The sequence below is a fragment of the Coturnix japonica genome, chromosome 1 (assembly GCF_054131305.1).
Source record: "Coturnix japonica strain WE chromosome 1, WE-NBRP24, whole genome shotgun sequence".
NCBI lineage: Eukaryota > Metazoa > Chordata > Aves > Galliformes > Phasianidae > Coturnix > Coturnix japonica.
In genome coordinates, this window is record NC_140663.1 from 39733172 (window position 1) to 39757291 (window position 24120).

Sequence of the window (24120 nt, forward strand, 5' to 3'; positions counted from 1 at the left end):
GTAATCCAGAACACAATAAACAGCAATATTTATTATTATTATTATTATTGTTGTTATTATTGTTATTATTATTTTTAAAATTATTATTATTATTATTATTATTATTATTATTATTATTATTATTATTATTATTATTTTGTGACTGTAGAAATACAGTGAGTTTACCTAATTCCCATGTAGAATAAAGCTCAGTATTTCTCAAATAATTCATTTTACATGAGTTTTTTATTAGCCAGATAAGCCAATAGGTCAGTTTACCCAAGATACATAAAACAGCTTTGGGCTTTATCATCATTATAAAGAATAACTCTGCAGACATTAATAAATATTTTATATTTAATCTATGATTTATTATTGACTGAAAGATTCTGTTTTCTAGAGAAAACATGCCTTTTGGAATATTGTTTGTACTCTTCTAAGGTGAAGGGATGATTCAGAAAAAAAGTAGACAAATGTGAGTGTCTCTGAGAGGGAAAATATTTAATCAAATGAAAAGGGATAAATGTTCAATTGTGCACATATATTTTCTTTTTAATACTTTTCCTCCTATGTCACAATTTCAACATATAAAATTATTTAAATTTCAAAATCATACATTGATTCAGGATAAAATTTTGCATTTACATTGATCTTCTATTGCCTTCAGTACTATTTCTGTAAGTAAAACATTTTTCCTGATATTGCTTTGCAACTTACAGTTGTTTAGATAATCAACTTGTATTATAGCATCCCATATGATTATCTGTATCTCATTATCACTTTCATTGTTAATGGAAATATTTCCCAAAATAACAAGATTTGAAAAACATGTATTTTGTGTAAGTGTAGTAGGGAGTTAATAATCTCTTTTAAAAATTCTCATAATATGTGACAGTACTGGCTTCTGTGGTAGCTTAGATGAGGTTACCAACTGGCAAACGGGGTAGACACATGTATGCATAAGGGGTTTTGCTCAGGTTGATGGGATTACCATCCAGTCTGATGTCTTCAAGAGCCCTGCGTACATAAGTGTAATCTCTCATTTTGCAGAAAGTATCTTCATGCATCTCTTGAATGTTGTTGTTCTAAAAAAAAAAAAAAAAGAAAGAAAAAAAAGAAAAGAAAAAACAACAAAAAACTGGTATATTTACAGTGTCTAGGGAGATAATAGAATTTAAGATTGTGGCTACAAGTCCTCAGCTGAGAAATCTCCTAAGCAGAGGGAAAAACTTTTGTCTGGTGCAGAGATTCAGAAAATAAATAACTCAAAACTTATAACCTAGGCATGTTTTGCAGGAGGGACCTGGTAGAAAAAAGAGCATTTTCATTTTAAGAATCTTAATGAACAGCCTTATTAATGTAACTTGGAATCAGCACAGGGCAGTCCAAAAGTCACAGAACAAAAATTGCCATCTTAACAGCTTGATGTGCCTCAACCTGTAAAGGCACAAATCTGGAATTTGATCTGTGATAAATTACTGTCCCCCCAGGCCCTCCCTCTCACATTAGCTTAATCCACATCTGTATACATATAGGGAAAATTATACGTTTTGGAGCTTACTCCTTTGATGTAAATTCCTCATATATACCTTATCTTTCTTGAGCTTTTGTTCTTTAAATGAACTGTTATGAACAGTGAATTGGTGGAATCCAAGATTGTCTGGAAATTAGAACTAAAAGAGTCACCTCTTACAGTGAGGTTTGGCTGAAAATTATTCCTTGTTACTTTTTTAGTCAGAAATTTGTGTGGAAAGAATATAGCTCGCTAGCTTTGGTCTGTAGCACATAGCACTAAATTCATTCTAGCATTTTATGACTGAAAAATATTGTATTACAAAATCTAATATTTTTTAACTGAACTAAATTTTACTTATTTCAAACACTGCAGTAATTAGTTAATTTTATGTCTTCAATAGTTTATTTGGTTCAAATACATAGACTTTTGGGCAAACAGAAAAAAGAAAACAAGGTAATATTCAGACTTTCCAGTTTCATTTGCTATAATTAACATGATACACAGAATCACTACTTTGTAGCTTACCTGAAGATGAAGAGCTTGGAGACTTTCAGGCAGTGGCAAAGGAACATGATCCAAGTTATTGTCAGTGATGTAAAGATGCTGTAATTCATGCAGATCCTGGGAGATGAAGAATGAAAGAAGGTGAGGATGTAAATTTGAAATCTATCACTTTGACTGTCTCCACTGGAAACTAACTACTTTTGCTTCAGCATTATATAGATGAAAAGGCAGAAATTCAAAGAGAGTTAAGAACTTTCATTTGCACAGGCTTTGCACAGGCTGAAAGCTATTTCTGTTAAAGATTAACTGTTTGGATAAAAATAAAGGAAAAATGTATTTGAAATGTCTTTAATTAGAAATTTCATTTCAGTGATGTAATAAATTGAACACTACTTCTACCAGTCATGCAGAAAGGTTTCCCTAGTCTGTCTTTATTCTTGCTTCTGTGAAAACTTACTCATTTTGCAGAAGCTGATTTTAAAAAAATTATCAGCATAAGAAATGCTTAAGCAAAGAATAAAATTATCTGCTTGAAAAGTAAAATGATTTTCTCCACAGTTTAGTGGAAGAAGCAGCTTAATCTGATGTCTATAGCAATATCAAGATATAAACCTGGCTAGGTCAATAAATCTCAGTAGAATGCTCTCACTTTTCTTCTTCTGTTACATACCAAAGTTATCATAGTACCTAAGTACAGTGTTCTAGTTTAATTCTTTTTGGCAGGGATTTTTGAGACATCAGAGTGAAGATGCTTGGTAAGTATGGGAGAGAAGGGCTGAGAGCTCCTCCTGCAGTGTGCAGAAGAAATAGGTGCTAGGTCAGAGTCTCAACTTCTAAGCTGATTTTTGTTCATCATTCCTATTCCCAGTACCTTTCTTTTATTGGGCTAGGCAAGAATGCCTGTTTCAGTAACTGCTTGCTGTTGGTTGCTTCCCTTATAAGCGAGGGAAGTTTGGACACAGTTGATTGCTTCTAGATGCAGTTGGATGCTCCACATGAGCCAAGTCCAATGTGTGAAGCTAGTTATGTACTCTTAGGTATTTACAATAGAGCCTAACAACTTCAGATTTCACATGCACATAGGGATACTACATGGTTGCCTCTCTACACCAAAATTCCCCAGGAAGGGTGATCACTCAGAGGTTCCAGTTTCCCTGCTTTTTAATATGGGGAGAAAGTATATTCATTTAATGATATACTCTGGAACACTCCCATGTATATACAAAGCAGAGTACTTTTGAAGCAGTATCATTCATAGTTTTTCCCTGCCTTCTTGTCTGCTTGGAAGAGAAGATGAAGGGTTTTAATGTTCAACTGGAAACGTACATTCATCTTGTTCCATTTTTGTCGCTTTCCTTGGCAATCAGCACAGTAGCAGAGTCTATAACATCAATAGCTTTGCTACTGCAGAAGGGACATTTAGGCTGCTTTTCAAACCACATACTACTTCAGTTTGGAGAGAGGAAGAAAGAATTTTCCTGTGAAACCTGGACTTACTTTAAATGCCTCATTACGGATTCCCTTGCGACCAAGCCTATTGTTACTAATATCAATGAAAGTCAAGGTAGATGGCAGCTCAGGAAGTTGCCTTATCCTGTTGTCACGGAGCACAAGTTCCTGAAGTTGGGGCAGTCTCCTGAAGGCATCTTCATGGATCTCTGATATTAGATTTGCAGTCAAATCAATCCTTTTTAAGTTATCTGGCAGAGAAACAAATGCAATGAGCATTTCAGAATGTATTTCTTGAAACTTATTAAAAAAAATAATAAAAAAAAAAAAAGGTGGAGTCTTGAATTAGGTACATATGACCTCCAATTTATTTTGATAGAAATGCCAACAGATACTTCAGAACAGATAATTCACATCTACTGTTTCTAGAAAAAGGTAGAAAAAGGGATCAACATCTCCCTGTCAACTTGTACAAAACTTTTTGTGTAATTCATCATACATCTTTCAGTAAAATGTCAGTAATTGTTAAATTTACATTTGTTCTAGAAATATTTAAATGATTATCATTTGGAAAAAGTTTAAAATGAAATAAAAATAATCCACACTGTTTTCAACATTTTCCTATTAGAAATGTAATGTAAGAAATCGTGTATGTTGACTTTTTTTTTCTAAAATACATTCAAACAGTTTTTTTTCAAGTTGAAAAAAAATTTATAAGATGAAACTTACTTTAATCTGAATAACATATAAATATCAATGTGTTGATATGCATTGACTTCAACTTTAAGACAGTTAATCTGTGGCTTAAATCTAATTTTTAACAGGATTGTTTTTCATCATTAATCATTATTTTATTTTATTTAACATTTATTTAACTTTTGTTCATTTTACTGCCTTATTTTTTTACTAGCAATATATTTCGGCTTAAATGTCTTTTAGTTTTTCTAAGTGTTTCTTTCCCTTGTTTTATTTATAAATGGAAAATGTGTCCCGACCCAGCCTTCAACTTACTATGTTGGCCAATCCAAGCATTTACAGTTTTCTTTTATAAGAGAATCTTTTTGTTCCCTTTAATTACTGAAGTAGCCCTTTTTTGTCAGTGATCCAACACTTTTCAGCATTAAATCTATAAGCATTTGTTACATAAAGTTAGGTCTAAAACACAAAGCAGAGAAAGTGGCTTGATCATCAGACTGGTAAGTGTAAAAATCATGAATCTTCAAGATGACTCAAGTAAGAAACACAAAAAATTGAAGCTTTCTAGATTACTAGTTTTGGCCAGTTCAGGCCACACAGGATTTTCGGTTTGAATTTTTCATTTATTGAAGAATTTCCTAGATAGTTCCGGAGTAAATCTACTTAAGAGCTTGATTTTTTATAGGAAAATTGTGCATTCTGATATACAGCAAATATTCAATTTGTGCTTTATTTTTTAATTTATTTTTTATTATTTTTCTATCCTTTTAAAATTAACTTTGAGTAACAGCAAAAACGCAGATTATTATTTTAGTAATTCAAAATTTTGACAATATTTGAAATACTGATCTCTAAGCAGAGCAAGCCATGTTTCAATGTGTGTTTATATGTATAATCCTACTAGCATCAAACATGATGCATAATGAATCACAGTGCCAGAAAGAAAAGAAAATAAAAATATTTGGAAAAATAGTATTGTCCATACTTAAGTTAGCAAAGTCGTTTTTGTTTATCTTCCTGATCCGGTTATAGCGTGAGTAGAAATACATAGTTTTCTTAGGCAGTGGTGGGACAGCATTCAGCTCATGGTCATCACAGTAGACTGTTGTCCCTAGGCATGTACACAAAATGCACGTAGGAAGACCTGTGAAAGAATTTAGAAGATAAATGACTGTTACCAAAAAAGTGCAAAAAGGATATGTAAAATAATGCAATGAAATCCTCACCTAAGCACATAAGGGATTTTATTGATACTAAAGGTAAATCCTACTCCATCCTGATCACCATGACATATAATTACAACAAAATGATTAAGATATGCCTTTAAACTAATCATTTTTTTTCCCAACTGTGCCTTTTGGAAGGTATTTTAAAATATTGCTTTTGATACTGTCGGTCCCAGGCTATAGCAATAGAATATTATGTGGCAGCAGCCAAAGTTCAATTTAATCCTAACCTGGCAAAAGTTCACTTCCATCTAGAAGGAGAAATTAACAGCCAATGACTAAATCTTAAAACAATTTCCTAAATCTCTTTCTGCAAATAGTATTTCTAAGTAATTTGTAGGGAAGTCAATATTTTCAGAGCTATGGAGAACTTTAATTTTTACTTTTTATTCAGATTTAATGATTCACAAATTTAATGTCAGGAGAAAAGTATCTTTCTATAAGTCTGAGTTAAGGTAGTTTGAAGACAGTGTTAACAAAATAGTTACCACCAGAATGAAAATGGAAAAGCAAGACATTTCTTCCTAATCATAGAATTGAATGAAGACAGTGACGTTGGGTGTTTCTGATATTGTAGTGTCCAAATGTTGCGAGAATTCTGACATCAACTGGATTTTCTAAATACTATTATGAGCAGAAAAAGTTGCTAGTTTATGTTCCATTATTGATACATCCTTTCTTTGAGCGTAGGTATAAATCATAGAATCATAGAATCATAGAATCATAGAATCATAGAATCATAGAATCATAGAATCATAGAATCATAGAATCATAGAATCATAGAATCATAGAATCATAGAATCATAGAATCATAGAATCATAGAATCATAGAATCATAGACTGGCCTGGGTTGAAAAGGACAACAATGATCATCCAGTTTCAACTCCCTGCTACGTGCAGGGTTGCCAGCCACCAGAACAGGCTGCCCGGAGCCACATCCAGCCTGGCCTTGAAGCATGGGGCATCCACAACCTCCTTGGGAAACCTGTTTCAGTGTGTCACCACCCTCTGAGTGAAAAACTTCCTCCTAATATCTAACCTAAACCTACCCTGTCTCAGTTTAAAACCATCACTATCCACCCACGTAAACAGTTGTTTCCCTTCCTGTTTATATGCTCCCTTCAAGCACTGGAAGCACACAATTAGGTTCCTCTGTTTCTCATCTTTTACTGCCATAGAAATTTTCCTCTGTTTCATGTTTCCTCCCTCTTTGTAGCAGGTGGTTGGTTGTTCTGGTTAGTTATAAAATGGTAGCATAATTAATGAGTATAGAAATTTTAATCTTGCAGATGTGATTTTTTTTCAGATCAGCTGTATAAGGTTTGCCTTCTTAATCTGTGCCAGTTACCAACAATAAACAGTAACTAGCTGAAGGACAAGCTATACATGTGGTGTCTTCAGGCAAAATTAAAGATTTGATGACCAGAATACTCTGTATATGTCTACTTGGATGACTAAGAATAACATTTCTGTAAAGATTAACCTCTTATATATATATGTATGTATGCATGTATGTATGCATATGTATATTTATATATAATACACACACACACACACACACACATATATATATGTATATATGTATATATATATATGTATATTTTCCCTAACTTCTTTCACTGGGTGGTTTAAACTAGCTACAGAGAAAAAAACAAACTGTCATACCTTGAATCATTCCAACAGTTCTAGACCTAAATGAATGCAGAGTTGAGGATGGCTGATTTTATTTTTTGAAATATTGCAACATAGTACAGGAAGAGCATTTCTTCTTATGCCCCATTTGAAGGACTTGTACTTACCGCTATGTCTAGAGTAGCCTAAAAAAGGATAAGGGTAGGATAAGGATTCAAAAATATGTCAAAAAGATAAATGAACTTGGCTTGATGTTCCTGGGCTTTGTAATCTTCTGTCCCGCGTGAAGCCAAGAACAGCAGCAAAATCTGAGAGGAAAATATGTTGCTGAAAAAAGCAAAGGCATCAAATCTCATTTGATATGTTACAGTCCCTGGCCTCCCCCATGCATCCCTTCATTTGGTGCACTAGTTGTTTTACACTCAGTGCTCAAAAATGCTGATGGATGAAGTATTCATCATATGTAATATGTATGTCAAATGTTTTTGTAACTTCCTAAAGTTTGAAAATTGAAGGAAATTGTGAGGGGTTTTCAGGATTCTCCTGAGAAACTGTCATTTCCATTTCTGTTTGTTTTGGCATATGTTTAATGTCTTTGTCTGGTCAATGTTCACTATTAATAGTAAAAAAAAAAACAAAACAAAACAAAAAAAAAAACAGCAAAAACACAGACAGACATTATTCATTTCTCCTCATCAAACACACACAATTTTGGAAGCATGAGTTTTTTATTTTTTTTTTCATTTGTCTTCCATGGCACTGTAAAAAGTATTTAGGCTTTTTTCTGTTGTGTGTTGATCAAAATTTCTGAATTATATATATATATATATATAGTTATATATATAGTATATGTATATATATACTTTAAAAAAATTCAAAAAATGTTTTAAATGATGCAGATCCATTTTCATAGGGAAACGGCATGGGAACCCTTTGACTAAGCGTGTATCTGACTTCAAGGCATTCAAGATAAAGCACAATATACCTCTTCAGTTACAGAGGTGCAGAGAGGATATATCTTATAACAGTAAGCTGAGGTAGATGTTCATAAATAGGCAAAGTGAGCTCACTCAAAAGCAATGCTCCACTTGTAAATCTTGTTTCTCTTTCATACTAACCATCTTGAGTTTGGGGCACAAGAACCCCAGACCCTTGTAATCCATCAATTAATTTTGGTGTTGATGCTTCTTCCTCAGGTTCTTCTGTCAGCGGTGCAGAAGAATAACTCTCTTGAATTATAGAAGGTATTGCAGTCCCAATCTCTGTCTGGGAAAAAAAATTAAGAGAGAAATGTTACTGTTTACTTCCACTAGCAGCTGTTTGTCTTCCAGTTGCTTACAGTCTGCCAGTAGAGGTCACGTAAGTTCTGAAGTTTAGTTCTCAAGCTGCATTTTATCGGGCAGCTATAGTGAATTCGGGTGGTGTGTAAACAAATCCTAAAACTTCAGCATGCTTATTCTCTTTTTATCTTAATTTTTAAATGTGCTGTATGCATACATGAATGAAAGCTGCCTATATTTCATTAATCAGAACATGTACTAACAGAATACTGTAATCAACTTTTATTTAAGCACATAATTTTTCTGATAAAGCTGGACATGCTCTGTGTGTCAATGAATTAAAATTTGCTGTGAAGCATCAAAAATATGCCTGCTATTTATCCATGATAGTGCTATTTGGATCATCCTAAATTCAAATTCAGTGTGACTGTGGAACCACTGGTACTGTTTTAAAAACAGTAACTTACTTTTAAAAAGTTATTATTCAAGAATTCTGCAGTTTAAGTGAATGCAATACTTGCTAATATGTCATCAGTATTTTTGTCAAAATTTGTTCTCAGTGTGAAGAACTAAATAGATGCATTCATTTATGGACACATTATGTAGAAGAAAGAATTAAAAATGGAAATAAAAGTTATTAGGTCTAAATCTTGATTAAGAGAAATTCTATAAAATTTGGCAGATCCCTTCATGGAACAAGAAACTATTTTTTCTTCTTTAAATCCTGTATTGAATATAATTGACATATTTAGTTAATTTTATTTAGATTACTCTGAAAATGATATGATTTTGCTCTATGACAACTTGAAAAAAAACAAACAAACAAAATGCGGGAATTTTCTCATGTCATATCATCTCTCATAAAAACAGTGTTGTAGACTTACTAAGCTTGTAAGAGGGGCCCACATTTGCTAACAGGCAGTGCAGTTTCATGTAATCACCCACATGCTAGGAATACACTGTAGTTGTCTAACCTTTGCATTTTGCTTTTCTGCTGTATCTTGATTTCCCCATGTTTTAGCCCCTCAGGATCTCCTTTGAGAATGCACTTAATTTTAAACCCAGAACAGTGAACTGGGGTTCTTATGGTGCTTTGCATGTTGAGGTGCTGTTTAAATATTAGTTAATGTATCCAGCTCTTCGGTTGCTGCACCTCAGTACTGCAGTTAACACTCCTTAGGTTTCCTATTTAGACTACACAAGTTAGAAGAAATAGCACACATGAAATGAAAAGGTCTCAGACTCAAGCATGAATAATGCCTTTGCTACATTCTAATACCTATATGAATTAAATTTGGACTGAATAGGCTTTAGGGTCTCTGTGTATTCCCTAGTTATATCACTATAGGCCATATTTACAGATAAATATGTGCTGATTTAGTTATTAGGATCATAACTTTGTAAAATGCGTGATCATCGAGTGAGCAAAATGGACTTGAGATGAACTATGACTGAGTAACCTGTTGGTGTAAAGGGAGTGAGGCTGTATCTTGCTCCTTTGTGTAGACAAATACAAAATGTTCCCATCTGTAGCATTAACAGTAAGAATCTTAAGCAGGAATGGACTTGTGGACAAATCTAAAGAAGACTTTTAGAACAAAGGAAATGGGACAGATGTTCTCTGAATGGAGAAAGCCTAGAGGGAGAGGTACATTCCAGACTTTTATTGACCCAGGCTTGCACTGCACTAAAGTACTTGCACATGCTGTCTACTTCTTCACCAAAGGACATCATTTAGAAGCCTCTGACCTGAATAAAATCCATTGATTTTGAGATCTGTTAACAGCTTTATATGCATCTTCTATGGCAGTTCTACAGAAAACAACGTTCTGGATAAAAGCATTTTCAAGAGAGGATTTGTAAATAGACCTAGGAAAAATTCCTTTCACTTGTCACAGGATTTGAATCATCTACACTATCATTCTCTGAATGTGTGAGGGTTTACTTTATTTGAGATCTGCAGGTTTTTGTTTGTTTGGTTGGTTTTTTATCTGCCTTTTACTGTTCAGCTTAGCTTTTTAGTCACTGTAGTTGTTAGGTACCAAGGCAGAAATACTAAGTTCTAGTAATTCTGTTTCTGATTTCTCACTCTTCTCTTACAGGACATGATCTCATTTTGGGGATGCATAGATAAACATCTGCCCACATTTCTTCTATAGCAATTATTCCAAGCAACTCACATTAATATCCATTCGATCTCTTGCATCTGTTGTGATCATCATTAAAAAAATAACACCAACTATTGCAGGGAACGTTATGAAATTGACATTTTTGTACTGGTAATAGAATAGGAGTTTAAATGTATTACATACCAGTCCCATAACATAAGCAGTATTTGCTTGCTATACATAGACTGGACTTGAACCACTAACCTAGCGGTCACAGTCTGTTTCCCATTATTGGTCATCTGATCCATACAGTTTTTTATTTTCTACATATTTGATAAATCATGCAAGACTGTAACAAGACAAAGATGTTTTTTCAACTATATATTGTACAGAATGACCTTTTGTCTTCCAGATGTTTGTTGCTTTTTTTGGCAACATGCACTTTACAAAAAAAAAAAAAAAGAAAAAAAAGAAAAAAAAAAGAATTATTTTTAGATCATTTTATGGGATTATTCTCTTTCTTTCTTTCTTTCTTTCTTTATTTATTTATTTTATTTCATTTGCTATTCTAAATAATATATTAAAAGAATAAAAATGAATAATGTTCTAGAGATAAAGGATATTTCTCTTTGCCAATATGCTCAGGCTTTCAAATCTTAATTAGCCTTTAAAGACCAATATAATACATGTCATAAGAAAACAGTGAAAAACAATCACCTCAAACTACATGGTATGCAGCTATTCTACTCTTCCTTTGGAATCAATTGAGAGATTTAGTGAACACCAATACCAATATTATCTATAAAGCATGCTGTAAGCAGAGTAATATGTTTATTAAGATGTCATGAAGCATTCATGAAAAGTTTTTTTCCTCCTATATTATTGAGTGTGACTATAAAAATAAAAGTGTTCAATATGGATGACAAATTCAGAGGCATTTTCAGATCAGGAAGAAAATCAAAAGAAAAGAAATCTGAATATACTAATGAGAGATAAAACACAACTGGCGAAAGCCAGGTCACTACATTCACATTCATTCTCTGAGATTTTAACTACATGCACGTTTACACTGAGCCCTGGCCAAGATTACTTTGTTCCACATAGAAGAAAAGGAACACAAGCTGCTGATTCCTCATCACACCTCTGAGGGTTTTCTTGACCAGTACTGAAAACTAAACATTTTGCTGATCTCTTGTGTCTTTTAAGAGTCATCAACAGTTATGAGACAGTATTTTGCCTCATTATCTTGGATACACAAGCACTCATGAATCTTATTTCAAATTGCTTCAGTCTGTCTGCTTTAGCTCATTTGGAATATTTTTTCGTGTTTAAAATGGAAAGAAATGGTATACCTTGCATTCTATAACTATTTTTCCTACCAGATGCTGGTAGGGCAGCATCTTCACTGAGAAGACATCTGTTCTTCAATGTGCAGGACCATCAGTTTTGGCGTAAACAACACATTTTTCTGTTTCGCTCCTGGGAACAGTGTTCTGAAAATGATGTTATCAGGCATGGCATTCTTTATAAGTCCTTTTATGGTAGTTTGTTTGTTTGTTTGTTTTTAAGTGATTTTGTTGTTTCTGTTGGATTTTACACACATATACATACATACATATACTTCAGTCAGACCAGCCAGTATCTATGAACTTGTAATTGAGTTATTTAGAAATTAATTCTCGTGGCTTCTGTCTTGGAAGATATAGATAGAGTCTGAGGCTCTTTTAATTAATCTTAGAAAATGGCCTTTTTATCATGACCACATGGTATCCTAAAACATCTTGTATTAAAAGCAAGCATAGCTGTGTCATGTCTGATTTTAGCTGAGTAAAAATATTCATGTTGCACAGCATTGAAACAGAGATCTTACTTACAAATTCTATTGTCTGAGAATGCAGAAATTCCACATAAATTGAGATAATCAGGATTTCTGTCAGTATTAATTAAGATACAGTCTCATTGCAGCACTGTTTGAAATTACAGATTTCAAACAGTCTGGTTTGAAAGCTATGTAATCCTTAAGTAAGCCTTATTAGCAGACATTATTCTTTGGAATAGTGCTGAAATTTTGGAAGACAAATTTCAGAGAAATACCATGCCAGTTTTAAAATTCAGAAAAGAGCTCCTTGAATAATTAAAGGGCACATCAGAACTGAAAACTAAGCTACTTAATGAAGACTACCATGGGAGTTCTTGCTGATCCAAGCCACGAAGTGAGCATACACAGTCAGTTAAACAAACTTAGAGACCACTCAGACTGATAGAGTTTCTACCAGGAATGTTGTCAACCCACAGAAGCAACTTCAGTTTGACTTTCTTAGCTACCTGTAGAGGAGAGTTCAGCATCTCAAGCATATTTTCTCATGCACTGCAGTCAGCACTGCTGGAGTTGAACATGTTTTTGTCCATTTCATCAGCCTAGCTTTTCCTAAAAACACTGTGATTTGAGTACACTCCAACAAAACACTGTTAGAAACATTAACAAAAAAGGACTGTATTCATTCCACTTAGCTTCAGACATCGAACTAAAATAAACTGTTCAGCAACTTAAACTCCTTCTGAAGATAGGCAAGAAAGAATCACCCGCTGAGAGTGGCTCAGCTCAACTTCCTAAGGTGCCTGTCCATTTTCCTTTGGCTGTGTAGGAGACCATACGGAGGCAATAACATTTTTCACTGTACACCAAAGTCTGGTGTCACATCCATTCTTCATCTCATTTCTATAGCTTACAATGCTAAGATATTTCATCTGATTTGATTCAAACTGGTATATGCATGTAGCCCAGCCACCATGATGCAGATATAATGCTGACAAGCTGTTGCATCTTCAGAACTAGAAAAAAATTCTAATAGTTTAAGTGTGTCATCACAGAGTGAACTATTAGTGTAAAAATGTCTGACAATCATTTGGTGATAGTTCTAGAACAAGAACATGAGGCAAAGGAGAAAATGCTGAAGACATTTTATTCTACATTCAACCAAGAGATCATATACCTGTTGTTAGCCTGCCAAGGTTGGCATCCCAAATATCTCTGTTCCAGCTACCAAATGAGAGAGAGAGAGGAGAGCATGGATGAGATGCTGAAACAAAGCCAGGGGATATCCAAAAAGGTAAAATTCAGGACAGAATGGGAACGAGCCAAAGGAAATGTGCTTATGTTGCCTAATTCATGATGGAATGAGAATTTTTCAAAGGATTATTTGTGTACCATGCATTAGAAAATCACTGTACATGAGCAAAGATAGAAGCAACAGAGAAGGCTCAGAGCGGAACCACAGTTCTCTCCCCTCTGACCTGCATACCAGACCATGCTCTGGACTCTAAACACTAGGAATTTTTCTTTGAAATCTATATCATGTTTTGACTGACTCTAAAATGTTTCTTTAGAGGTGAACATTAAAAACTTGCTTGTATTCAGAAAAAATGATATACAGCCATAATACAGCCACACATACAATTTAGAAATCAGGGTTAATTTTATTGAATATAGTTATCCTTATGTCACAGTCCATATCAGTAGGAAGTATACACATCCCTTCTTTCTGGAAGAGGTCATAAAGCTGGATGTCTGGAGAAAAATTCTTAAGTGCTCAGGGTTATAAAGGTAGCAAGCATCTACTGTAAAAGCTGTAATCTCACTGTTGAGTTTCAGCTCTCATCTCTCACAAAGGAATTTCAAGCTAGTGATAGTTATGAGCTTGAGCTCATAGCTTAGTAATAGCTTGAGCTCATTACATAAGCTTCGTGCCTTCAGACTAGGATAACTACATTGATGATTTCACTGTTTGAGGCAGGAGGCAGACTGCAGTTTCTTAGTTCACTTAGAGTAGTTGCAACTCATGGTATGACTATTTTTAATGTTTGGGGTATTTAAGATTGTTATCCAGTATACTTAATCTTTGTAATTTTTTATGTGGGTAATTAGGTGAGACTAGCTCTTCTTGGGTTATTGTACTTGAACTTCCTTCCACTACTTGAAGGGAGCTTATGAACAGGAGGGGGAAAGACTTTTTACATGATCTGATAGTGATAGGACAGGAGGGAATGGCTGAAAATGTCTAGCCTTTGTGGAGATATCCACAAAGAAGTGTATAGAATCAGTTCTGAACAGCTGAGATAGAACACTGTGTAAATGGGATAAACTCCAAATGGTAAACTTAATTCCCTTACTAACTATATAGTTATTTTACTTCTACATTAGTTGTGCCAATTCATAAGCTTTTTTAAAGTCTATATGATGTATGCCCACTTTTAAGTCTCTAGTTTAATCAGAAACTTACCACGAAGTCAGAAAAAGCAGTGCAAGCTTCCTTCAGCACTGAATATGGGCAAGAGGGAATTCTTGCACAAGTATCTTCATTTCGGTTACGATAACAGCAGCAATCCTTTGTGTGCATATGCACATAGATTTCTGTGAATGTGTATTAATCATTCGTGTTCTTTACTTTGTGCAGGATTATGAACAGTCTATTAGCAGTTTTATTCAAATTCAATACACAAATGCAGTTTTAGATATTAGGTTATTTACAGTGCTTGTTTCTAATTTTCTTCTGGATTCATATTTCCCAGCTCACCTATTCTGTTTTCACAGACATGGACCCTCTTTTTTTTTTGCTGCTTATTTAGTGCTAGGTTAGCTTTCTCTCTTCTCAGCCTCTCTGGTACCAATGAAATAGGCAGAATTATTTTTCTGCTGTCCATGTCTTTTCAATTCCTATTTTCTGCAATATTTTTTCCAAACTGAAGGAAAATGGCCTAATTAAATTCAATTAATTAAATTAATAATTTAGTGTAATCAAAAGTGTGTAATATGATTTTATTAAACATTGTTAGCTGATGAACATAGGAGTATCTATGCACAATTTGTTTGTCTCATCAAAACAGTTTTAGTTTTGAAGATGGAAGAACTCAGCCTTCTGTTAGTACAAACAAGAAGTTACACAACAGTGCCTTTAATAGACTTACTTCATCATACTCGTTTTAAGGAATTAAATCAGTACACATTTGCAGAGAGGTTGGGACAATTAAGACAATCTTGACTGAAGCCTTTTGGACCCCATTGTGATATAAATATTCATTGAAAATAATTAAAATTTGCAGTGAAGGAATGAAACAGTACAGCACATGTTTATGCAGTTTTAACTGTCAGTTTAAAAACAATACAGATCTTGTAGGTAACTTTACAGTGACATATCTTTGCAGTCCTTCTCCTCCAGGAGAAATTTGAAATTCCAACCTTGGTAAAAGGTTTTTATTCTTATTTTCTTTTTTGTTGTTATTTGTTCTTATTTCATTGCTGTTGCTCATTCTTTGTGTGTGTGGGCATTGCTTATTTGCTTTTATCTGTAATTGTTACTGTTTTCCTTAAAGTCTTTGTAAAGTTTTCTTTCTGAAGGATGTGTTAGTTAGGTTTTCTTGGTAACAAATGTCCCTTAGCTGCAAAGTCTTGGCTTAGACTTTTGTGTTTCCTTAACCTAGACACTTTTAGAAACCACAGACTTTTTAGCCCAATTTTGATCTAATACATGTCAGTGCACAACTTTGATTCAGGATTCTGTACAATCCTCTAATTCTCAGCTGCAAGCAATTTCCCCTTGAAAAATCCTTGTACTAAAAATGTGTTCGATGTACATTTATTGTATACAACAAAAAGAATGCAATAAATGACGTGCTTATTTTAGCAGGCGTTGCTGGGGAATCTGATTTCTATTGTTAACTTTTCAAAACTCAGTATCAGAATTAGAGAAGTCATGACCCTTCTGTTACTGATAGCTAACTTTATTAAATTAAAATTTCAGCTCAGCCAGACACAGGTACCTAAGGTTTATATTACCTTATATGAGTAAAATTGGTATTCAAAAGAGAGGATGACGTTGAGATGCAACACGTAATTTTAACCAGATGGAATGAAAGATAGGAATCCCACCCTAATTACTTCTTGATCTTTCAGTTTGGTGATTGCACATTCAGTGACTGATTACAGGACATATCCGGGTAGCATTCTGGAAAGGGCATAACTGACATAGGCACTTTAGTTCAATTCTTTGACATTCACAATGACCTAATGCCCCTAAAATAAGCAGAAGCAACTCATCTGAAGTCCTATTGCAAGTCTGATTTGTAGACCATCTGAAAATCAGTTTGAAGTATGACACTGGAAAAGCTTGAAATTATCCAATTAGTCTAAAAACATGTTAGGAAAAGTTTGAACTTCTGTGAATCTAAACATCTGTTATATAGAATGATTTATGTTTGCACAGAACTGAAGAGAGCAATGACAGAAAATATTTCTTCAGTTTTTCAGATTTCCAGAAAGCTAAAGCATTATTTGGAGGTCCCTAAATCAAAATGCAAATCAGGTTCTAAAGAGTTACTGCATACCATTTGGACCAAATGAAGGCTTGCTATTTGTATGTGCCTCTGTGGTATAGCTCATCATTCAAGCTATACATAATAAAATCTAACCTGTGACCTTCAATAAATACTGAGCTCTATACACAGGGCTGCACACAGAGATATGCAGTTTGCATCTTCATGGTAAGCGGTAACAGTGACTGAGAAGTCATTAAATCATAAAATGGCTTGTGTTGGAAGGGAGCTCAAAGATCAAGTTCCAACCCACTGCTGCAGGCAGGGTTGCCAGCTGCAACATCAAGTACTAGATCAGGCTGCCAAGGGCCTCATCCAACCTGGCCTTGAACACCTCCAGGGACGAGGCATCCACAACCTCTCTGGGGAGCCTCTGCTAGCAGTTCACCCCCTCTCAGTGAAAATCAAATGTGTTTCTAAAACTCGAGTGATGACAATAACATTTAGAGTATCTGAAAGATAACTGACTTAAAAGTCTATAAAAGCTTTCTATAACAACGACCACCCTGAGCTCTCCTTTGGGTTTTGGGAACTATGAATGCTTAGGCTTCTTTGGGGTGGTACATGGGAAAATGAATGTAAGCAAAGGATTTTGGCAAAAGACCTGGGAAAAAACAGCTCTCACATGGAGGTCTGTCCACTCATCCTTAAAGTAACATTCCTTCCAGCTGCTATGATGAATAACCTTCATTTGGACAATTTTAAGAAGACTGGATAAAGAGCTCGGCAGTGGGAGAAAATCCTACTTTGGAAAAGTTTACAAGACAAAATAAATACTTTTAATGTCTTGTTTCTATTCCATATTTCCCTAAATACAGCACACTGAGATAGGATCTGTTTCATCTTGTTCGATATAATATTGATCATCCTGAATTTCGTTTCAGCTGGAAGAGACTCACAGAAGACTTGCCTTATCTCTATATATCCCTCAGAAATTCGAAGAAGGCCATACAGACAATAGTATCATAGCATATCATAGGGAGAACAGGAGACATTTGCGCTTAGCATTCAACACATTACTGAGCAATCTATAGGACTGATACATCTTCAGGAATAAAAGGTATAGGAACTCAGAGTTATCACTCTCTAAAATGTAGCATAAGTATCCAGTGACTTAAAGTTGAAGGTGAATTTTTCAAGGAAAAAAAAACCACAGATACACAAGTATTCAAAGAGATTTGATTCTGCATGGCACAGAGAAGTGGAACAAAGGCAAAATCATTCACCTAGGCCAAAGCTCTTCACAGCTCTTCTTTGATTAGAAAATGTATTTCCTCTAAACTGTGAGGTTGCGATCCTAATGCAGACATTAAGATGATTTTTATCTTTCCAGTTTGCTAGTTTTGGAATATATTTATCCATAAATTTCGTCTCTTTCTCCTTTGATTTTAATTCTGCTACCAAGTGTTGACCCCACCTTGATGATACACTCGTTACTGTCTTTGTCAGTGCAATCATGAATTACTAAAAGGATTACTTTTTCATGAATTATGTACTGTAATGTAAGAAACTACTAAAATACTAGATGTAATTATTAAAAAAAAAAAAAAAGTAAAAAATGGAAAAAAAACAAAATTACTCTTATTATCAAACTAGTATTTTTCACTCATCTTCTATTATGAACATCCTCTTTCCACTCACTGCTGTACCACAAAATGCTTATATCACCTACATGGAACTTTTGCCTGTGGTTATGAAGCAAAGAGAGATTAGCACTAATGTAGCTTTTTACTCACATAGAAAGCACACAAGAATGTAAAAGAGAGCATTAAACTCAACAAACAGACATGCCTTGTACAGGCCACACCATCTCAGAATATGAATTAATTTCAGCAGTTTTTCTTCAGTAATATTTATTCCATTCTTGTTTTTCAATTCAAGCTCATTTCCTTTCTCACTTCTTTCTGTCCACTTTCCTAACAGAAATAGTAATCACTAGCTTTTGTAGCCTAAAACACTTGCATTTAACATATTTGTTATTATGAGAAATGACCTCAAGCAACAGCACTTTACAACCTCATTTCATGGGGATTCCTGCATGTCCTATATCAGCTGCTTCAGTCTCTCATCCAGACCAAAAAAAAAAAACCACCACCACCAACAAAAAACAAACAAAAAAACCCCAAAAAACAAAAAACAAAACACTGGGAGAATATCAATGACAATTTGCAACAAAGTTAGGAGGCCTGCTCACACATATATTAATGAATTGGGGAAAAAAATTGGCCACATATTTAGACTGGAGAAAATATGAATGGACAACAGTGTGTTATCAGCACAGAGACTTGGCTGTTGATACAGAAAAGACAATAACACGAGCAGATTTGTCTGCTATATGTTCTCATGGCCACCGAAAAATGTATCTCTTGTAGTTACATACTTTAAAAGAATGGATAAATGAGAAGTTCTCATTACCTCTAGTTGGTCAGATTGCTCGTTTTCAGCATAGACAGATGGGTAAGGCAGTTCTCCAAGTGAAACATCATAGAATTCAGAATCGTAAGTTGCAGTGTCAGTGATAGGTACAGCTCCAACAGACTCAAAGATAAAAAATCCCAGAAAAATATTTACAAAGGTCTTCATTCTGGTTTTGTTTGTTAGTTTGTTTTTCTGAAAGAGAAGAAAACGGACAAAATGTGACTGATATGAAAATTGCAAGGAATCTATGAAAATTTAATCTCAGAAATACAGTGCTTCTTTTCATGCAGCAATGATTTTGATGCTCAAATTTATTCACAATGTCTCAAAGTTTTATTTTGGATCAGAGAATTTCTGCAGATGGCTTTGGTCATACTAACATTTAGCTAATTAAGGAAGGACCTACTGATTTTTGTTGCATCAGAATGGTATAAAAATAACCTGGCCACAGTGTGAAGGTAAAATAAGTTTATATAATGATCTTTATTCCCTTTCATTTGTATTTAACTGTTTCAAATGTATCACTAGAAAGAGCTTTTGAGAAATTAGCCAAGGCTAAATTATTATTATTTTTTTAATCTATCTCAATAAATCACCCTTTGAAATGTCCAGCATAATTTTGTCTTTCTCCTCTACCAAAATATATTAAAAAACATTAGGACCACTCTCCTTCCTGTCTATGGATAAACATAATCAAGGCACTTTTTCATCCAATAGCTCTTCTGACATAATGTCATTTAAAGTTGTTCAAAGAATGTGGCATATTTGGAATGTCTCTTCTGCAAAGGTCTGGGGAGCAAAATCAGAAGTAGCCTATGTTTTTCCCAGCCCTGTTGTTGACAGTTGTCTTAATTCCTTCATTATCCAATCAACATAATTTTTAAAGTAGTAAGAAGTGACACTGGGGTGCTGTCATCTGGTCTCCTTGGAGGACAGAACTTCAAAATCAATCACCACCTTTTTAAAAGTTCTGCATTTTACTAAAATAATTTAAAATTCACACTGACCTTAAATATTAGTGTTCATATACTCCCTGTTCTTTGTAACTTATGTCTATCATGTAAGCTGTCTAACACATGGGGTCTATTCAACATTCTTTACTTACATTTTAATTTATTCATGGCTTCCACTAATTTCACCAAAAGTACAGACTTTGATAACAAGCAGTAGGTATCTAATAAACTGTACTTACTTGTGATCCCATAATACAAGCAGCTAAGTATTTCATTTAAAATTATAAGAGTTTAAAGTAGATTAAGTATAATAAATGTGTGAGACAGTTCTTGGAACGCATGCTAAGCAACAACCTGAATTTTAGCGATCTGAAAAGAGGTCTTTATGAAGCTGGTTTAGGCATGAGGATATGAAATTCCTCTGGGGATGGTCAGCAACACAAGGCATTCATTTTTCCCTCATGTGCTTTATTCAAAAAGACTTTTCAGTCGCTGCTGGGAGAAGCTAGAGCCACATTAGCTTGTCTTTGAACAGACTTAGTTGAATTGCACCTTTCAGTATTAGCCTATAAGATTACTAAAGGTTTCCTGATTCACTGCAATAAAATAAAATAAAATACATCCACGTTCTGAAACACACTTGAATATTCTTGTTCTTTTTTAGAGTTTTGTAGTTTCTGCTACTTTTAATAGAAATGTTTCTGTGTTTTTCTCTAACATATCATTTAGTTCAAATAATTAAATTACAAAGGATATTATCTATTAACCCCCAAATATAATAACAACATATTGAGTGTAATTTTCTTTTTTCTCCAGGCAAACAAATCCTGAATATTCATTATTCAAAATCATTTACGTTTCACTTTTCCTTGAGATAAAAGATTTTAAAGGACATGGGGTTTTAAATGTATATCATTTTGTGTAAGTAGACAAAAGCAATAAATGCAGTGTAAATATCTGTGGAAAATATTGCTATTTATGTACACCTATAGAATCTGCACTAACCTACAGAGCTTGTATGCCTCTGTGCTCCCCTTATGTGCGACGTATTGGAACACCCTGTAATGATATTGGCATCTGCAGTAGCTGTAAGATCAAATATTTTGATGAAGATTATGTACTCCTCTCACAGGAAGGAACTAAGACATATCCAGAGAAAAACAGTCTCCTCTACCTGCAGCCTTTAAATCATGAATTTGTGCAATCAAATCAACAAATGCTATAAAAATATTTCCAACCTTAAAAATCCAATTAGCTTTTCTAAGAAATAAGTACCAGAACTTACCTTTTGCTTCCAATCTCTCAAATGGCATGGAGTTACTCAGAATGCAGAGCCAATGGTATTAGACCCTGACCAATGACAGTGGCATTCTGGGGCTGTGGGAGGTGGTACAGCTTCTATCCTCAATGGGGGACTTCAGCTCAGAGAGTTTCTCTGGCTTTGAACACCTTTATGTTTGATTTTGCAGAATTTGATTTAAACAAGGTCAAACTAAGATTTATTGTAAGAAAATGGCATTTATTCCATGTCACTGCTTTCTATCCCTTCCCCTAAAACTTCTCACTGCTCCTACCAGTGTCTTCATAAATCTGATTAAAAAGTAGAAGTAGTTTTATTTCTGTTCAATTCATCTATTATAGATTTTATAATAACAGGAAGGACGCAGAAAAGAAATGCAATACATGATCAACATTCAGTGATATATATTTTAATACATTAAAACCTCTACAATAAAATGCAGAGGTGTTGATATTTAATTTCTTGATTGCTCGGTCAGTAGGCGGGTGTAAACAATAAGCATAAAATAAAAGCAACAGTAAAAGGAAATCTGAGTAAACTGTAAGAAAATCAATACAGAACACACATGACTTTGAAACAATGCCCAGTTTAGTTTGAATTAAGATACAGTAGTTTCATCAAAGCTGGCAGAGTTCCTCCAGATTTACCACAAGGTGAATGACTTAAGTCTTTTCTTACCTAGCAAGTAAACATACTGTTATTCAAAATAGTCAACACTATCCATTGTGTGCTGGAAACAATTTTTTAGGTACTCTGATCATTTATAAATATGTTTCCTACCTTCCAAAATCAAGACCTGAACAAACTGGATAGCAGACGGAATACTTTTTCCTATGACAGATTGTTTTTCAAGTGACAATATTTAATTTATTTCAATCTTCTGTGGGTATTATGTATTTAGAGGATATATTTTTTTCTCTAAATACTACTAAGACGATACTTAAAGACCTATTCTTTCCCGTGCTTTTATTTTTTTATTTTTTTTTTTTTTTAACCTACTTGGGTTACCTTCAGTAAAGCCTTTGATTCTGTCTGCCACAGTATTTTCCTTGAGAAGCTAGCAGCTCATGACTTGGATGTGATTGGTACTCTTCACTTTGTTAAAAACTGGCTGGATGATGGGCCCAAAGAGCAGCAGTGAATGGAGTTAAATCCATCTGGTGACCAATCATGAGTGGTGTTCCTCAGTGGCCAGCACTGGGGCCTGTCCTTTTACTGTCTTTATTGATGATCTGGACAAGGAGATTGAGTGTATTCTCAGTAAGTTTGCAGATGACACCATACTGGGAGGTAGTGTTGATCTGCCTGAGAGTGGGAAGGCCCTATAGAGGCCTGTAGTGGCTGATCTCTGAGCTGAGGCCAATGGGATGAAGTTCAACAAGACCAAGTGTCAAATTCTCTCTTTGGCCACAACAGTCCCATGTGCTCTGTGGCCAGATCTGGGGCAGATCTAGGGCAGAGTGGCTTGCAAGCAGCATGGAGCAAAAGGATCTGGGGGTGTTGGTCAACAGCTGGCTGAACTTGAACCAGAAGTGTGCATAGATGGCCAAGAAGGACAATGGCATCCTGGCTTGTATCAGGACTATTGTAGCCTGCAGAACAAGGGAGGTGATCATCCCTCTGTACTTGACAGTGGTAAGGCTTCACCTCGAGCACTGTGTTCAGTTTTCAGCCCCTCTCTACAAGACAGATATTGAAATCTTGGAACACATCCAGAAAAGGGCATCACATATTTGAAAGATCTGGAGCACAAGTCATATAGGGAGTGACTGAAGGGACTGGGATTATTTAGTCTGTAGGAACTGGGATTATTTAGTCTGTAGAAAAGGAGGCTCAGGGAAATCTTATCACTCTCACCAACAAACAGAAAGGAGATTGTAGCACATGTTGCTCAGCCTTTTCTCCTAGATAACTAGTGATAGGATGAGATGCAATGGCTTGAAGCTGCACCAGGGAAGGCTCAGGAGTTGGAACAGGCTGCCAAGGGAGGTGGTGACATCAGCATCTCTGGAGGTGCTCAACAGACTTGCAAAGATGGCCCTGAGGAACATTACTGGCCATGGAGGCACTGATATGATAGTTGGACTAGATGATCTTAAAGATCTTTTCCAACTTCAATAATTCTATGGTTCTGTAAAGGAAGATACCACTTCCTTAACATATATGAACTCCTATAATATACTGCAAGTGATAAATATATATTGTGGTAGTGTGTACTTTACTGCACCAGAATAGGCTTTACAGTGTTAGCCTATTCATGATTTCTTGTTGATGGCAATTTCTGTATTATTTTTTCTTCTTGATTCTGTGTTTATTTTTGTATTATTGCCTTTTTTTTTTTTTTTTTGTACAATAAACAATCACTCTTCTGATCTTTTTTATAATTTTTCCATTTCTTCTTTTAAACATACCTCCTAATACTGGCAGTGTTCCATGCTAACAGCTGAGAAAATCCAAAAGATATTTCTTACCTATGAAGAAATATAATGTTAATGTAGAAGACACCAATGTATTAAGGAAACACAATTCCTTTTGCTCTAAATAACTTCCCCATCACTTTGTTTTTCAACTAAGAACAACAACCTATAAGCCCAAATTTGTACATGATACTCAAAAACATGTTAAAAATGTTAAGCCATCTCATAATAAATTGAATGTCCACTGGCCTAGGCAATCCGAGAAATTTGGAA

General features: G+C 34.6%; 1 protein-coding gene across 2 annotated transcripts; it reads right to left on the minus strand.

Annotated features, from left to right (window-relative positions):
- Positions 1-328: 328 nt before the first annotated feature.
- EPYC (epiphycan) lies at positions 329-21536 on the minus strand. Of its 2 annotated transcripts, none has more exons than XM_015857963.3 (7): positions 21416-21536; positions 19175-19369; positions 8121-8268; positions 5130-5288; positions 3497-3699; positions 2021-2116; positions 329-1064 (listed from the first exon to the last, which is right to left on the minus strand). In XM_015857963.3, exons 2-7 carry the CDS (start codon positions 19340-19342, stop codon positions 894-896), a joined length of 945 nt encoding a protein of 314 aa, XP_015713449.2. In that variant the 5' UTR covers positions 19343-19369; positions 21416-21536; the 3' UTR covers positions 329-893. The 2 variants fall into 2 exon arrangements, with proteins under 2 accessions (XP_015713449.2, XP_085394583.1); XM_085538457.1 differs by lacking the exon at positions 21416-21536 and adding an exon at positions 21136-21211.
- Between the last annotated feature and the right edge of the window lie 2584 nt (positions 21537-24120).

What these genes read in the sequence shown, in the direction of transcription:
- EPYC (XM_015857963.3), bottom strand. Translation starts at nt 19,342, where the DNA reads ATGAAGACCTTTGTAAATATTTTTCTGGGATTTTTTATCTTTGAGTCT. An exon ending in AGCAATCTGACCAACTAGAG is followed by an intron (nt 8,269 to 19,174) that starts GTAATGAGAACT and finishes TTTTTTTCCCAG; the next exon opens with ACAGAGATTGGGACTGCAAT. An exon ending in TCCGTAATGAGGCATTTAAA is followed by an intron (nt 2,117 to 3,496) that starts GTAAGTCCAGGT and finishes TTCATCTCCCAG; the next exon opens with GATCTGCATGAATTACAGCA.